The sequence below is a fragment of the Oreochromis niloticus genome, linkage group LG6 (assembly GCF_001858045.2).
Source record: "Oreochromis niloticus isolate F11D_XX linkage group LG6, O_niloticus_UMD_NMBU, whole genome shotgun sequence".
NCBI classification, from domain to species: domain Eukaryota; kingdom Metazoa; phylum Chordata; class Actinopteri; order Cichliformes; family Cichlidae; genus Oreochromis; species Oreochromis niloticus.
This window is the reverse complement of record NC_031971.2, coordinates 9,435,073-9,450,953: the sequence shown is the minus strand read 5'-3', so window position 1 is coordinate 9,450,953 and position 15,881 is coordinate 9,435,073. Positions and strand designations below refer to the sequence as shown.

At 40.4% G+C, this 15,881-nt stretch overlaps 3 protein-coding genes across 6 annotated transcripts in view; 2 read left to right on the top strand and 1 right to left on the bottom strand.

The window, feature by feature from the left end:
• Nucleotides 1–1,286, top strand: part of LOC112841764 (extracellular serine/threonine protein kinase FAM20C) — a 35,119-nt gene extending 33,833 nt beyond the window's left edge. For all 3 annotated transcript variants that reach the window (XM_025907797.1, XM_025907796.1, XM_025907798.1), the window contains 3 exons: nucleotides 249–330; nucleotides 433–492; nucleotides 969–1,286. In XM_025907797.1, coding sequence (XP_025763582.1) covers nucleotides 249–330; nucleotides 433–492; nucleotides 969–1,242 — 416 coding nt within the window. In that variant the 3' untranslated portion in view covers nucleotides 1,243–1,286. The remainder of the gene's footprint in view (nucleotides 1–248; nucleotides 331–432; nucleotides 493–968) is intronic.
• Nucleotides 1,287–1,439: 153 nt separating this feature from the next.
• On the top strand, nucleotides 1,440–14,352 carry baiap2l2b (BAR/IMD domain containing adaptor protein 2 like 2b). Its single transcript, XM_019360345.2, has 14 exons — nucleotides 1,440–2,721; nucleotides 2,938–3,013; nucleotides 3,695–3,781; nucleotides 4,492–4,553; nucleotides 5,103–5,174; nucleotides 5,722–5,811; nucleotides 5,972–6,103; nucleotides 9,299–9,403; nucleotides 10,016–10,118; nucleotides 10,320–10,527; nucleotides 11,157–11,222; nucleotides 11,464–11,800; nucleotides 11,916–11,959; nucleotides 12,364–14,352. Exons 1-14 carry the CDS (start codon nucleotides 2,668–2,670, stop codon nucleotides 12,437–12,439), a joined length of 1,512 nt encoding a protein of 503 aa, XP_019215890.1. The 5' UTR covers nucleotides 1,440–2,667; the 3' UTR covers nucleotides 12,440–14,352.
• pvalb7 (parvalbumin 7) overlaps nucleotides 14,349–15,881 on the bottom strand; it is a 43,877-nt gene continuing 42,344 nt past the window's right edge. For both annotated transcript variants that reach the window (XM_003459353.3, XM_005464874.4), the window contains exon 5: nucleotides 14,349–15,031. In XM_003459353.3, coding sequence (XP_003459401.1) covers nucleotides 15,006–15,031 — 26 coding nt within the window. In that variant the 3' untranslated portion in view covers nucleotides 14,349–15,005. The remainder of the gene's footprint in view (nucleotides 15,032–15,881) is intronic.

Here is a 15,881-nt window from a genome sequence, read left to right as displayed (position 1 = left end):
ATTTAACAAACTTTTATAAGGTGATTATTTCAGTTCCACACTGTCTTCTTTTGGATGAAATAGTTGAAAGTACTTTTCTGAATAAAATGTGAATCAATCTGTAGATGGCAGACGCACAAAAGTACACACAGCAGGCATAAGCATAAAGATGTTTATGCCAGAATATTTATATTTATGCAGGATGTAAAATGTTTCAGGTTTGGTTACCGATTATTAAGCAAATCCTTTCTTTTACTTTCTCTCTTTAGGTAACATGGACAGGCACCACTATGAAACATTTGAGAAATTTGGCAATAATACTTTTCTGCTACACCTTGACAACGGGAGGGCGTGAGTATTTCTGTTCTGGATGTGTTGCTCATATACTGGGCAGAGGTGCTGCTCAGACTGTAACTTTGACATAGCTGACTCTGGATCTGTCTTCTTTTGCAGGTTTGGGCGTCACTCCAAAGATGAGCCTTCGATCTTAACTCCCTTAAAACAGTGCTGCAGGTACAAACAAGACTATCACATACATGCAGTGAATTACTCACACATCAGGTTAATATTATGTTCAGTTTTATCTATATAGCACAAAATCATGACAGCATTCACCTCATGGTGCTTTATATTGTAAGGATAAAGACTACAGTAATAGATTTACAATTAAGGCGACCCCTTATGAGCAAGCATTGGCAACAGTGGGGAGGAAAAACTCCCTTTTAACAGGAAGAAACCTCCAGCAGAACCAGGCTCAGGGAGGGGCGGGGCCATCTGGCGTGGATGGTTGGAGACAGGACAAAGTTCCTTGGCTTAGTTCAGAAAGTGTGAGAGAACAATCACATTGCACCTTAACCATCAGATGCTGTTCCTCTTTCTTTTTCTTCATCCTATTCTCTTACCCAGTCATTTGGCAATTTCGAAACATCCTAAAGTAACTTCCTTTTTCCATTTGTCTTCTGTTTCTTAAAACTTTGCTGTCTCTCCAGAATCCGTCGCTCCACTTGGTTACGCCTGCGTCTCCTGTCTTTGCCTCACTATCGTTTAAGCGATGTTATGAGAGCGTCACTTTCTCGTGATCCCCTTCACAAGGTGGCCCCACTTCTGGCAGAGCCCCACCTTACGGCTTTAGATCGACGTTTGAAAACTGTCCTAGGAACTGTAAGTCGCTGTCAAAAGCAGCAGAAAAGAAATGGCAACGGTGAAGACGTCTTCTATGAGGACACGGCCTCTCTGAAAGACGTGGCTACTCCCGCTGGTTAGAGCAGTCTCACATATCTGTCACATTATATCTGTTTATTTTCATACTTCTGCAACATGATGCAGGAGTTCAGAGTTATAAAACATCATTTATAGGAGCTATATACATTTAAAACCCTCTTTGATTAGTAACTGTCAGACACATGATGATAAATGATTAACACAATGTAATGAAGCAGTATTGTCACAAATAGGATATAATTTTTAGGAGGCTAGCTAGTCAGTTCCCTGCAATATTATGTGTCCTGGTCTGTGGGCCTGCCTGGTACTGGGTGTTTTTGTATGTGTTTTCAACACTTTTCTACAAAGCACCTAATAAAAAGACTTTCATGTACTTGGTTTAGTGCACAAAACAGTGACTATGAGTGAATCTGAGCTTTAATTCAAGTTTCCATCTACATTTTCTGTTTTTCTGGTTGTTAACCTGAGGGATCCTTGATTTGTGTTAATAAAATGATTGCTAATAATTCCACTTGAAACTGTTTCAGCTTTATATAAAGAACTCACATGCACTGGCTGAAGATTCACTGATGATTTAGTTCATTTTTTTGAAAGGGAATCGAGCAGACAAAGTCAAAACAGAAGAACTTAAAGAAAGTTCAGCTTATCAGATTGCATCCAAATGCAGACAAAATACACAACAGAAGAATGTAAAGGTAATTTCATGAAGTAAAAAGTCACGTGGGGCTGTGAAGAGTAGAGGGGAGCGACCGGAAAAGATAGCAGTAGTAAACAGCAAACAGAAACCAGGACAGAATTATTGGAAAGAAGAGAAGAAACTTGATACAAACTCTAAGGAGGAATACTTTTTTCTCTCTCTCACTCTCTTCTACTTTCACACATAAATTCCCCCATAGCACAAAAAAAAGTTTGCATTAAAACTTTGACTTCATTTTGTGATCTAACTATATTTAAGTAATTTGTACCTTTTTAACACGGAAGTTTGTTTCTCCTTAGTCAAACAAACTGTGGCAGGATTTTCCCTCAGGTGTGAGGATGCGTCACAGCTGGTTAGGCAGCTGGCCGTCCTCCTTCTCCTTTCCTTTCAGGGCTCCAATCAATAATTTACCTTGCCCGGCCGTATTGATGTCAGCTACTCCCTTACCTCTTCCCAGCACTCGCTCACTTGCTCTTTCCATAAAAACTGCTGATGACATAAGGGTATAAGAGCTCATTAACGAATGACTGAAAAAAAGGAGAGGGAACTGTCAGATAGGTGTTATTGGTCTTTGGGTAAACAGCAGAAGCAGTGGGACCGCAGTGAAGGTGACTTTCACCGCCTTAAGACGCTGATACACACGGGTCAGAGAGAGAGGCCTGAGTAAACTTCTTCAGAAGTCTGCATGGGAATACAGACTTTTTACAGAAGTTTAGTTTTTCTCTGACCAGCTTTTTCTTATTTTATCGTTAAACCTGAAATCGATCAATATGTCTGGAGTCAGTAGTGATCAGCTGCACAAATCAACTTTATCTGTCTATTCGGTGAGTTTACATCATGTCCTTGGTCTCTTCTTTGTTTTTGTTCATTGTGTTGAAACTTGGGGACCGGTATAGTATTCATTATTTAAAGAAGGATTTTGTATATTTAAACTAGGCCGGGGTGCACTTAGAGGTGAGTATAAAAACACATTTTAGCGTTACGCTTCAAGTCACTGCTGAATTCACCTGGTTGTGTTTATATTTCGTGTGTTTCTGCAGAACTTGATGGAGCACTTCAACCCGGGCCTTCAGAAGCTCGTTGCTCTTGGAAACAGCTACATCAAGGCCTTTCAAGGTGAGTGAGGTTGTGAATGACTGAAAGGAGCAGTTACACTGTGGATAATGTGGATTTTGTTGTTAGCACTAGTGTAGATGTTGGAGCAGGATTGTACAGAGATGATTAAAGTAAAGACTGCCCATGGAGACCCTAGAAGGAGGCTGTAAGATGTAATTCAAATCAAAAAATTGTAAATGCCTATCAAAGACCTAGTGATTTGTAGACGGTATTTGGTTTGTATGCATGCAGTAATATGTAGAGTGGTTAGTGGTTAACCTTTTTTCTCCAGAGATGTCTTTTTTTGTGTGCATCACCTTTTATTTGCTTGTCTGACTTCTCTGACTTTTCCATTGTTCATTTTTCCAATCTTAATCATGTGTGTCACATTGTTAACTGTGCAAGCAGCATGCATCATTCATGCATCTCTGTGCCTGATAAAACAATTCAGGCTATCAGCCACAGGGCAGTGGGGCTGTGCCGTAAAACTATACCAAGTGGCACGAGGCTATTCTTAGACCAGAATCACATATCACATAACACTGCCAGTCTTTTAAAAGTAATGAATAAAAGCAGAACTGACTGACAAAATAAGAAGCAGTTTAAATGGTTGTGATTTTACTATGAAGTTTATAGATTTGTCAGTTTGATTTGTCTAAATGCGAAAAGCTACATTTGTCTGTCGATGTCTGTATGTTGCAGCCTTAGGCGTTTGCAGTGAGGCCTATTTCAGCGCTGTGGCTAAGATGGGCGACCAGGCACTTCACACACTTTCATCTCGCTCCCTTGGTACGAGTGTGTGTGTTTGTGACTCATTACTAAACAGGTTTCACCTTTGATTTATTGCTTTCATTAGAGAAGCATTGTTATCAAGAGATGACAAAGTGCTCTACTGAGATACTGCACTTGCACAAACACAGTCTAGATTTTAAACCACACAAAGTAAATTTAAATTATGGTCTCCTTTTTTTCATGCATTCACGTGTGTGTGTGTTTGTGTGTGTGTGTGTGTATTTTCAGATATTTTTTCTCTAGTGTGTGTGCACTATATTGTATGGAAGCTTTCACTTTGTCATTAGTGATGTGTGTTATCATTCTTAGTGGTAATTAGCTTTATGCTACTATTAAGACTATGCCACTATGTTGGCTAGCATACATGTGGTTTTGGTAGGTTGGCTAACTGTGAAGGTCAGGGAACCACAGCGTGACCAGGAGCCCTATTGAGTGGCAGCCACTGAATTATAGATGAGGGCAGTCTTTCAGCCCCACTCAATTTATTAGCTCAACCGCAATCCATGACAATAGACAAGGCCGGAGGCGCCCACAGTATAAAGGCTTGGCCAACTTTCCACCATCGTAGCAGCCCGGCTCGTTCATGGCTCAAGTGGTTTTACACTGTGTTAAAGTTTTAGATCAAATTACTGACATTCCCAATAAGATTTCGCCTTCTTCAAATATTTTTCTGCACAGAACTGTTTATTTGTTTTTTCTTTAAACAGGGGACGTCCTGATCCAGATTTCAGAAACACAGAGGAGGCTCACTGCAGAGATGGAGGGAGTGGTTGGTACATTTCCTCAGTAAATGCTAATTTCTGCAGTCTTTAAAATACTGCATACTACAGCTCTACTTCTGTGAATTTAATTTTGTTTGTTTGAAAGTTTTTACAAAACTAAAAATGCCTGAAATAATGCTTGGTGGGTATTAAGCTATATTTGAGTAAAAACAGCTACAATTAGTATTTTACTCCAATGTAAGTTCGCCAATTTGTCCCAAAATCTTTGAATTTGTGAGCTCAGCATTTGTAGGATGCTGGTAAAAGCAGATTTCACTTCTTACAAACTGCTTCATCGGAGTTAGCTACATAAAACCTCGAGGACACTAGTTTGTCCCTGTATGTTATTTTTCTTTTGACACTAAAATCCCTGTGCCTAATTGTGGTGTGAATAATCAAAGCATGGCCTCTGATTACAAAGTTGGCCTGAGGAAGGAGCACATTTGCATTTAGATTTAGTCAAACAACACAATGAACCTGATAATTAAAGCCTGTGTTTAAACAAGAGGACAGATGGTTCATCACTGGGCCAGTTTATTTCTTTCTTTCTGCTGCAGTTTCGATGGTTCCAGATAGAAGTGTTGCAAGCAATGGAGAAGAATATCAAGTTGGACGAGGAGTATATCGATGTGAGTGTAATGCATTGGGAAAGCTTGTTTTTCTGCCTGTCAAATTAGGAAACCTACTGGACTAATTTAGATTTTTTGGTTTATGGTAAATAAACCAAACTTTAACTATCCTACAGTGTGAATGTAATAGTTTCAAAAATACTATTGCAATCATTCATTTATTTTTTATTTTTTAATTAACAAAGTACATTTTAAGCTTCCAAGCTTTCTTTCGAGTCAGATCTGCAATCTGTGACAGAAACAGGCCATATTCTTCTCAAGATTTATTTTTAACAAATTTCCTATGTGTGGGACTAATAAAGGTTCCCTTATCTTATCTTTAAAAATCACTCCACGTAATTTTTTTGAGTGGTTCTGGTTCTTTTGTCAGCAATTTCGTCTGTAGACTTAATTAGAATAAGAAACAGGGGGGTGCTGCATCGCCAGCAGCACAAGCAGGTGAGAGGACAGAGATGGAGAGCGGTTGACCAGCACTAGGATAAACACGACCTGCTAAACCTCTTACAAATTTAAGATCGTTTGCAAGTAAACTTTCTTTGTGCTGCAGGGCAGTCGCAGAGTGTACGAGCTGGAAGTAAGAAACCAAGCAGAGGCTTTGGAGAAGCAGCTCAGACGGGGAACCTACAGAGACTCTCTGGTAGTTACACAAACATACATAGAAAAATATTATGTGTTCACATTGTGCACATTCATATTAATGCACACACAAACACACACACACACACACACACACACACACAGAGTCCAGTAATACAGTAATTCCAGTAATTCATTGTTCCCTGTGCGTGCGGTTTTAGGAGAACAGTGAATACATGCTGTACCTGCGGCAGAGCCATCAGGAGATCTTAAAGGAGGAGGAGAGGAGGTATCGCTTCTTGGCAGAGAAACACTGTGGCCTCACTCAGTCACTGCTGTTCCTAATTAACAAGGTATTCATACACACTGGCCATCCTACACAGTAAAGGCATTTACGCACCAAGCGTGTTGCGAACAAAACGAAACGAAATTCCAAATTTTTCCGATGCAAACTTGTCGTGTGTTGTTGCGTGAAGTATATACACACCAATGTGAGTTTTCCAAAAGTTTGTTGTCAAAATTGCCCTGTGAAAAAAAATGAAGCGATGATGAGCTGGTCCTGATTTTTTCAAAACAAGAAAAGGAAGAAACTGAAATATTCATATCTCAAAACAGGCAGCAGCAGGGAGAGTTTCATGGTTTGACCCAGGAGCTAAAGCTGTATCACAACTACTTTCATACATATTTCAGGATGTCAGTGGGGCAGTTTGAGCTCTTCATAGCAGTTTTGACCACATTTGAACACGGGAGAGAATTTTTTTCAGAGATTGACCCTGAGCAGCATCTAACTGTGTGAAGTTGAGGTAAAATGGTATTATTTTACTTTTGTCATAATTTATTCAGTACTAGTGCGCTCTTTGAGCTACAAGTGCGCTTGTAGCTAAATGCAATGGTGTAACTGGTCAGCTCTGTTGAGTCGCATGCAACGAAATCAGAAAAATGGAGTTTGAGCAGAAAAAATTAATGTTGTAAATCCATCCTGCAAGATTAGGCTGGCGGATTGAAAAGCTCCATTAATAGGTGGGTCCCCCAAAAAATGTTTAACGTATGAAATATTTTCACAAATTTTACGTGTTCAGTATGTAAAGGCCTTAAATCTGACTTTTAGGTGACATGATGATGGGTCAGTTTAGTCAGCTGTAACCTAGTAACCTGCTGCAAGGCTAACTGATCCTCATTACCAGTGTTGGGTAAGTTACTTTAAATTAGTAACTTAGTTACATTACTAGTTACTTCTATCAAAAGTAACTCAGTTACTTCAAGTTACTCGTTACTTTCAAAGTAACTAGTTGCTAGGCAAAGTAACTTTGGTTTTACTCAGAATTCTCTTGTTAATGTGTTGCTTCCGTAACTGGATACCCAGCCAGACTGCCAGTCTTCTAGCTTGCTTACTTGCCACAAGTGCACTGTGCCACCTACCAACAGAAAGGAAAAAATAATGTGCACATTTCCACGAGAGAAATCCCACGCCTGGACCGTCGTTGACCGCCGCATGATTCTAGCCTGCTTTTTACATCCAACACAAAAACTGCAGTCGTGGTGCTTTTGATTGTACTCAGAACTTGGAAATTCTGCCTTCTGAATAGGAAGATGTAGGTAACACCAGACTGCAGATGAGCTGCATACAGAGCTGGACTGGGACAAAAAAATCGTCCCGGGCATTTTGACTAGAGACCGGCCCACCATTATAGGAAAAATCATAAAGCCTTTGAATGAAAATAAACACTGTTGTGACAGTGATGTACACTGTTCTGATGGTATATATGTATCAATCTATCAATTGTTTGTTGTAAGACTCAGATAATTATTTAATAAAAGCGAGACATTTTAAATGAGAATAAGAAAGAAAAGTATTTCCTTGTGCCCCCCTTTCTCTGTTAATGCCCTACCTGGCCCCCTGGCATCACTTTGCTAGACCCGCCCCTGCACAGTTACCAGCTGTCAGCTACATAGAAAAGGATCCTGGTGTTATTTGTCTCTCAGAAACAGTTCATAACTTGAACTCATTCATGTCACCTAAAAGGTAAACCTGTTTCTCCATCACCTGTTCAGCTCTAATGATTCAGTAAGGACATCTCCTGGTTTCATCTGCATGTTTCCCTCTCACCAGATATACAAACCGATATCATGACCAGCAGCTTTACAGCTGTGGCTCCAGCAAACATCAGCTGATACTAGAAATTAATATTAAATAAATTCTAACAACAGCTGATCAAGATTAAACGTGCTGCTGTTGTTTAACGCAACATCCGCTGGTTTCCTCTTTCTGGCGCAAAGTGGGCGATAAATAAACAAGAGAGAAAAGCCGATCAGCTGATCATTGATCAGTTTCATGATTGAAGTAGAAACAGGAGAGGGAGGGGGAGAGAATGAGAGAAGAAGAGGCAGCTGTGCAGCTTCAGCTTTGTGTCTTTTTTTTCATTGTAGCTGAAGTCCGGGACAAACTGTGTTCCTTTTCACCTCAGTACGAAACGCATAATGTTTTCTCTGAATACGAGACGATTCTGTTTTTTACAGGACGGTTGGCAACTCTAATAATTAACCTTATGAACAAAATAAAGTTCAACATCAGTAACATAGCACCCACACAGCTGTATAGAAACTCCGTCATGCTAGCTAGCACGCAGTACGAAAAAGTCAGCATACCGAAAATAAACTCCACCTAAACTTGGTTTATATCTGACCCAGATAGACTGCAGGTCATAACTTCTTACCTGAAGTGCGGTGGCCGCTTCGGGTCTCTCCTCTTGCCTCCCTTTTCCTTCATCCACCTGCTGGCTTCCACCACTTGCTAATGTTACTGAATCTGTGGAAGCTCCGCGATATCCACCACACGAAGTAACGAGTAACGAGCCTATCTAAATCCCAGTAACGAGTAACGCGTTCCTGATTTTGGCATAATAACTAGTTACCGTGCTCGTTACCACAATAATAACGTAGTTACTGTAACGCGTTACTTAATAACGCGTTAGTCCCAACACTGCTTATTACATACTTTTTAAAGAAATACTCGCTACAATCTGCTCTGCAAAACAAGGAACAAAAAACATGTTAGATATAATACAGAAATGCAAAATTTACATGCATAAGAAAAAAAACTCACACACTGCAAACACCATCCAACTAATACATTTATAAAGTGAGATTATTTATAATGAAATTTTCCTTTGAAACAAAACTTTTGCAGCCTTTTAATATAGCCGAATTTTCATAACATTATGAATATATAATTACTGTCTGGACTGATAAGCTGCATTTCCCACTTCATGGTAGTAGATGGAGCTTAGTATTCTGTGTATCAGCTACATCAGCTGCAATCCATCATGTTGTGAAGGGAAGGCCGACTGTAGCCATCAGCCATGAGCTTGGAGTGCTTTTGCCACCAAGACACTGAACTGCCCAGCCTTTTTATTCCAGTCATGTGGGATCTTGCCAATAGCTTGTTCATCTGATGAAACTCACTTCTCAGTGTCATGTGTCTTATTTACTGAAGCAATATGTCTTAGTCATGTTGCTGAATGAGGCGCTCACCTCTCATCTGTTTTCAGACTGGTGCATCTCTCCAGCAGAAGGCAGACGGATGGAAGGAGAAAGTGAACGACACCAAAGTCTCCAGATCTCGAACACCTACCCATTCGGACCAAGAGGCACAGGTACCAGCACTTTATCAGGTTTACTCAGTTTTTTTTAGCCAGGAGGAACATTAGACATGAGTACGTCACGCACTATAAAACAAGGTATAGTGGCTGTGGTTTCTCAGCGAAATACTGCACACTCTGCTGCGTTCGAATTTGTGGAAATATAGGAACAGAAACCAAGTCTCACCGTCTTATTTTTCTTATAGTTTAATAAATAAACCAAAGTCTATTTAAAATAATTTATTTTTAATTCACTTAATAAGTGGCATCTGTTATTTTTAATAGGATGCCTGGTCTAGTTCAGCAGCTGTATTTGTATTCTCATCTGTCTGTTCACTGCTAATAATGTACTATTTGTGCTGTAAAGGTTGCTTAATCCATCATCTACAGCTGAAGTGCTTCACGGCGAGTGTAAGCACATATTTGCTTGGTTTATTTGTACAACATGTTGTTTAGTTTTTCCAGCATTAGTCTCTGTGGTTCTTTAGAAATCTTCACACTAAATCGAGCACCAGCACCAGCTTGTTTATTTATAATCCTAATATTCCTGCTGAAAGCAAACCTTGCTCTGCCAGACTTCAAATAAAAAAATCACATCACTGGGATCTGTATTCTGTGTCTGCTCAGCTGCGAGGTTCAGTGAGCTCCCTCCTGCAGACAGTAGCCAGAGATGAGGATATGTCCTGGGCCAGGCGGGAGCAGCAGGCACTGGGCAGAGTCCCTTCTAGAGGTGGGAGGTGTACTGTACTAATTATAAGACCTGTATATTAATATGTGATTATTTGATAACCTTTGAAGCCGAAGGAGGTTAGAAGTATTAATTTTTGCGTGTTTATATGCATTCATTCATGCATGCCTAAAATATTCCTATTGATATTCTTTTAATCTTTTTCCCCTCTCCGTTTCTCCTTCATCTTTCCTCTCCCTCCAGCACCGTCTCCCCTCCCCAGCCGCTCTCGCTCCAGTTCAGTGGGGGAATCTTTAGGCCTGGGAGGAGGGAGAGTCATGAGAGCGCTGGTCTCTCATCCCTCCTCATCCAACCCAAAGCTCCTGCCTTTCAACAGGGGTGAAACTGTCATCGTCCTGGTCCAGGAGCCACGCAACGGGTGGCTGTATGGGCGCACTGACAGCAGCCTGCGGTGGGAAATAAACATTTATGTGCATGCACCGTTTTTTGAAATGCTCCGTCTGTACAGTGTTCAGTTATCATCTGCACCCAATCTTAAAATTGATGGCCTTATAAAAAAAGTCTCTCGCAGGGTTTGTCCAATAAAAGGGTAAAGATGTCAACCTTTTACCACTTTGAGCTCCTAGATCAAGTCACAAATTTGTTTTGCTCATGATACTATTTGAAAAAAAATACAATTATTACTGTAAAACCAAATAATAGTAACTCAAAAGACCAGAAACCAGTAAAACAAGGAGAAACTCTGATGTGATTCTGGCACATCACATCCGTCTCTCATGAAATCTCCCTCAGGGTTCCTCGGATTATCAGCTTTGGGTTAGTTCGCATCGTCGTGCGATGCTAAGCCTGAACCATCTAACCATCAGTGTTAGGATTATGAGGGATATGATTATTATGTGGGAAAAGGTTAAGAACCTGTGATTTAAAGGATTGCTCTTGTGTTTTGTTGACAGACTGCACGAACACTGAAAAAAACACAAGACTGAGAATTACAGAGTCTATTGCAGGAATTAGTTTTTTGCTGTATGTAAAAGGACAGGAAGACACATGATGTTTAATTTTCTGTCTTATCTCCTCCAGTCAGGGCTGGTTCCCTGCTGCATACGTTGCCCCTATTGAGGATTTCTCCAATAATTTAGCAACAAGGTAGGAGACAGATACTAATCTCAAATCTGTAGGACAAAGTTTTCTTTCTCTGGCATGACACTGGACACCAAGAAAAAAAGATATTGAGGCAAACCACAGGATCTAATCTGTATGATAGGTGAATATTTAGGTTGCTGCTCTGGGAGGAGATGTTATTATTTTGTTATCCTTTAATAAAATATTCCAGATATTTGTCCCACTATGAATCACTTAGAAGATTCTGCTCCGTTTGCCCCAACAGTGGCAGTTCTCTAAGAAGTCACAGTATGAACAATCTGAATGACAGTGACACGTACGCCGACCAGTCAGAGAGCAAGAGTTACGGAGACGTCCCACCCCCGGCCACACCCAATCGTAGAGCCTCAGTGGACTTCAGGCCTATCTCTCCACTCCCTGAGAAGAAGGGAGAAGAGGCGTTGGAGACGAAGCCGAGTCAAACAAGGAGCTACAATGAACATCCACTTCCTCCCCCACCGCCTCCCCCTCCACCAATTCAGAATGCAAGGAGGAGTTCAGGAGATTTTCGGCCCACCTCTCCCCTAACTGACAGAAAGGGTGGAGCAGCATCTGACGTCCAGGTGTTACATGTTTAACTCTAAAGAAAATTGTCTCTTTAACACAGAAAAATAAGCAACACTTCAGTGCTAAGTGTGGATTTGTATTTATTTGTTTATTCATTTGTATTTTTTGTAGGCATTATCACCACATGGACCCCATGAAAACCCACTGTTTCCCAGGTAATTAGACATGGGTTAGGAATGCATGTTTGGGTTATCGTTATGTATTGTTCAGGAAAAAAAAATGCCAGTGCAACGCTGCTTTGATTGCATGCCAATATATATGAATCCTATGAATTGTCCTCCCAGAAAACTAGATTACACTAGAGCATGTGCAAGGAACATCTTTTTGAATCCCAATTCCGACTGCAAACAATAAACCCTGGTCAAAGTTTACTTGAAACAAAGACCTCCACAGAGTGCTCATTGCACGCTGTCAAAATGTACCACCCTCAGGCTGTGGTGTGATGTTAGTGTCTAAACCTAGAGTGTGTGTGCCTCTGTCTGTGTGGTTTTGGTATTGGCAGAAAGCAGTTGAGTGCATGTGGTGTTGTATATCATTTTCCATCATCCTCTCGTTTCAGAGGCACAAACCCATTCGCCACGGTAAAGCTTCGTCCCACGACGACCAATGACAGATCTGCTCCTCAGATCCATTAATCCATTGGCAGTCGTGCATGCAGGGTTTGTTACTGATGCTGTGAGATCAGGATGTGGAGGCAGGACGTACATTTTTGGTAGTGAATGACGTGACGTGTCTGAAATGTGAATGCTCTGAGTGAAATGGCCAGAAGGTTTGTACAGTTTTAACATAAGGTATATCCCATACCAAAGAAGATACTGTAATACACATAGATTAAATATCAAAACCATTAAGTTGATCATAGAATTAATTCAGACAGGGCACAAAGACAAGCTGAGCTGAGCAGTCTCAGCCCACATTAGCTCATAGACATCCCTTTAATAATTTCATATAAGGAACACTGATTAACCTTTGAGTGACTAATTTTTAGTTGTAAAAACTTCCTACTATGAACTTACCTACAGTTATGGTAAATTGTAAGGTTTTATATATCAGGACAGGGTAAAACTAATCTGGTCCTTACCAGGGTTTAAAACTAGCTAAATACAGCCTAGTTGAACTACAAAACATGACATATTACACTGTGTCATAATTTGTTTAACAAAAATTAAGCAGAACTACAGAACGATGTGAAAAACTAAGCACAGCGGTACTTTAATTAAGAGAGTATGTAGCAGCTAGTCGCTGCTGGTCAGATTGACTTGATTAACTAATCATCAGCTGGTGTTACCACCACTATATAAGCAGAACACAATGCCACAAACCTCTTGGGAGGGAATGCCCCAGGAAATTCACCCCAAAGTCAGACTGTGCAGAGCTCAGACAATTACAAAAAAGCACAGAGCTACATCTACAAGCCAGTTCTTCACAGTACAATTAGAAAAAGACTGGACAGATATGGCTTATAGAGAAGGGTTACCAGAAGAAAGCCTCTTCTCTCTAAAAATAAAATATTGCAGCACAGCTTAGATATGCAAAGTTGCATCTGCACAAAACTCAAGACTTTGGGAACAATGAGTGGAGGTTGTTGACCATAATGCACAGCAGCAGGTTTGGAGAAAACCAAACACAGCATATCAACACAAACCCCTCCTACCAATGGGACAGTGGTGGAGGAGTGATGATTTGGGCTTGTTTCGCAGCCACAGGACCTGGAAACCTTACAGTCAACCTTGAACTCCTCAGTCAAAGCACAGACCTCAACCTAAAATTCTGCGATCGGACCTTCAGAGAACTGTGCATAAATTAAAGCTCACAAATCTCAATAAACTCAGGCAACGTTACAAAGAAGAGTGGATCAAAGTTCCTCTACAACAATGTTGGCTGATAAAACCTACAAAGGACCAGATAAGTTTTGCTGCAGACTTGCAAGCCACTTTGCAACCCGCCTCCACCCCATCGCCTTCTTTCTGTCTGTATCTGTCTTAACCATCTCTTGTTATTAATGTTCACTCTGTTCTGTACCAGGATCCTGTTGCTCCATAGTGATGGACGCCAAATATAAATTGCTACAATGTCCAAATCAGCCATCCTCCCCTGACTGAACTAAACTAAAATGGTTATTTTAACAAAACTTTGTACAGCAATTTGAGTTTGTATGTTAATATTTGTTTGAGTCTATTGGTAAAAATATTCAGAGAATATTTAAACATTTTTGGAAGTATGCTTGTTGCCAGAAATTTGAAGAAAACACTGATGCTACGCTGTTTTCTACAGCTACAGCAGCTGTTTGTTTAGCATCTCACTGATGTATCAGCACCACATTTTCAGTCTCTTTACTGTGAAATCTGGCTGTTGGCAAAATATTTATATGCGTGTGTGAGCAAGCAACCTGAGAAAGAAGGCATGTTTCCCAAAATGTTAAGCTTAAGCTCTCTCCACTATCCCAGTGATTGACATGTTTTGCGATGTTCAGTGTGTTGCATTTGTGTGAGTTCAATGTTGTGTGTTCACTGCGAGTAACAATAAGTAAAGAGACACTTCACGTCAAGTTTTCTTTTTTATTATCATTTCATACTGAGATCTTTTCTCTCTTCACAGCTCTCCTTATATGACTTTATTTACTACATGATCTGATCAGAGGCAGGGAGTGGAGGAGGACGAGGTGGTGGAGAAGGAGGAGGTGGTTGAGGTGAGGGAGGTGAATGAAGGTGGCTAAAGAGGAGGAGTGGGAGGAAAGTGCACTGACATGTGAACATCCAGAAATAAAACCAGTCAAGACACAATGCACAACCTGATACACAGAGAGGAAGGAAATTAAGATTTAAGGAGTCTTGAGAACATCTACACCATCTACAACACTAGTACCACCTTTTTTGACCACAGACTATCCTCGCAAAATCATTAAGAATGCTTCTGAAATCCATACAGCATGTGTGGTTAAATATATATATATCTATCTATATATATAAAAAGAAAAAATGAAAAGTGAAACTGGTGCCTGTTATGCCTGTATGTTCCTCCTCAGGTGGACTCCCTGTTGGCCTGTATTTGGTAGTGTTTTGCAGAGAGCAGGCCTGGTCTGACTCCGTGTGAGGGGTCCAGAGCGAGGAAAGGGAGGAAGAGTTTGAAGGTCGCAGTTACAAAATGTGGATGCAGGGACAAAGAGGAGCAGGAAGAACAAGAGGGGAGTTCAGCTTTCCCCTACTCATGCACTAAGGCTTCAAACTCTGAAAAAAAGAGAGCAAAACAAAAACGTAAACGCGCACAAATGAGGGAAACATTGTCAGCATATTCAGTTAAACACCAACAAGGAACTGATCCAAGTATTTCATGGTGTCTGGAACCTTGAACTGTGTTTTTCTTCTGGACCAAAGCTTCTATATCATCAAGCAAATCTTTCACCTTTAATACATCAACAGGCCACACTGTTGTTCTGGTTTTCTGCAAAGCACGCTATCCAACATTTCTCATTCATCCATTCTTTCTTGGACTTTTTTTATGCCCAATTGCTTGCTATTCAACTTTCACACGCGAATGTACACATTAGGAGGTTCACTATCTGGCCCAACCACACTTTGGTGTATTGTATGGGATTCCTTATACACCAGCACAAGCATTTATTCCACCCGTCATACCTTGAAGTCGCTGAATGGTGTTACCATAGCTAACATTTCAGATATTGTGTTTGTATGATTATGTTACAAAAAACCCAAACTAATTGGCAGATTTAGTTTATGACATTTTTATTCCAGTAAACAAATTAGATATTTAAAAGTTGGCGTTAGCTTGCACAGGTGGCATTACATTTTTTCTCAGTGTGTCTTTTCTTGCAAACTTGCAAATTTGTTTCGGTATCATATTCAGTTTTTCAATAGATGTAAACAATAAAAAGCAAGTATTAGAGACATTTTGGTGAAATCTGAAGAATCCCACACAACATACAGAATTTGTGGAAGTGCAGAAAACTTCTTTTAGCCTACTTGCTAACTCTCCTCCCACCCCGTCCTCATCCTACTCTCATCGCCTCTTTGTACCTTTTTGAAGAATAAACCGAATACACTTTGACACCTTTCTCTT

Excerpts from the sequence above, each read along its gene's own strand:
- baiap2l2b (XM_019360345.2), top strand. The coding sequence starts at position 2,668 with ATGTCTGGAGTCAGTAGTGATCAGCTGCACAAATCAACTTTATCTGTC. Across the intron at positions 5,175-5,721 it reads TGGACGAGGAGTATATCGAT|GGCAGTCGCAGAGTGTACGA; the intron begins GTGAGTGTAATG and ends TTTGTGCTGCAG. Across the intron at positions 9,404-10,015 it reads ATTCGGACCAAGAGGCACAG|CTGCGAGGTTCAGTGAGCTC; the intron begins GTACCAGCACTT and ends GTGTCTGCTCAG.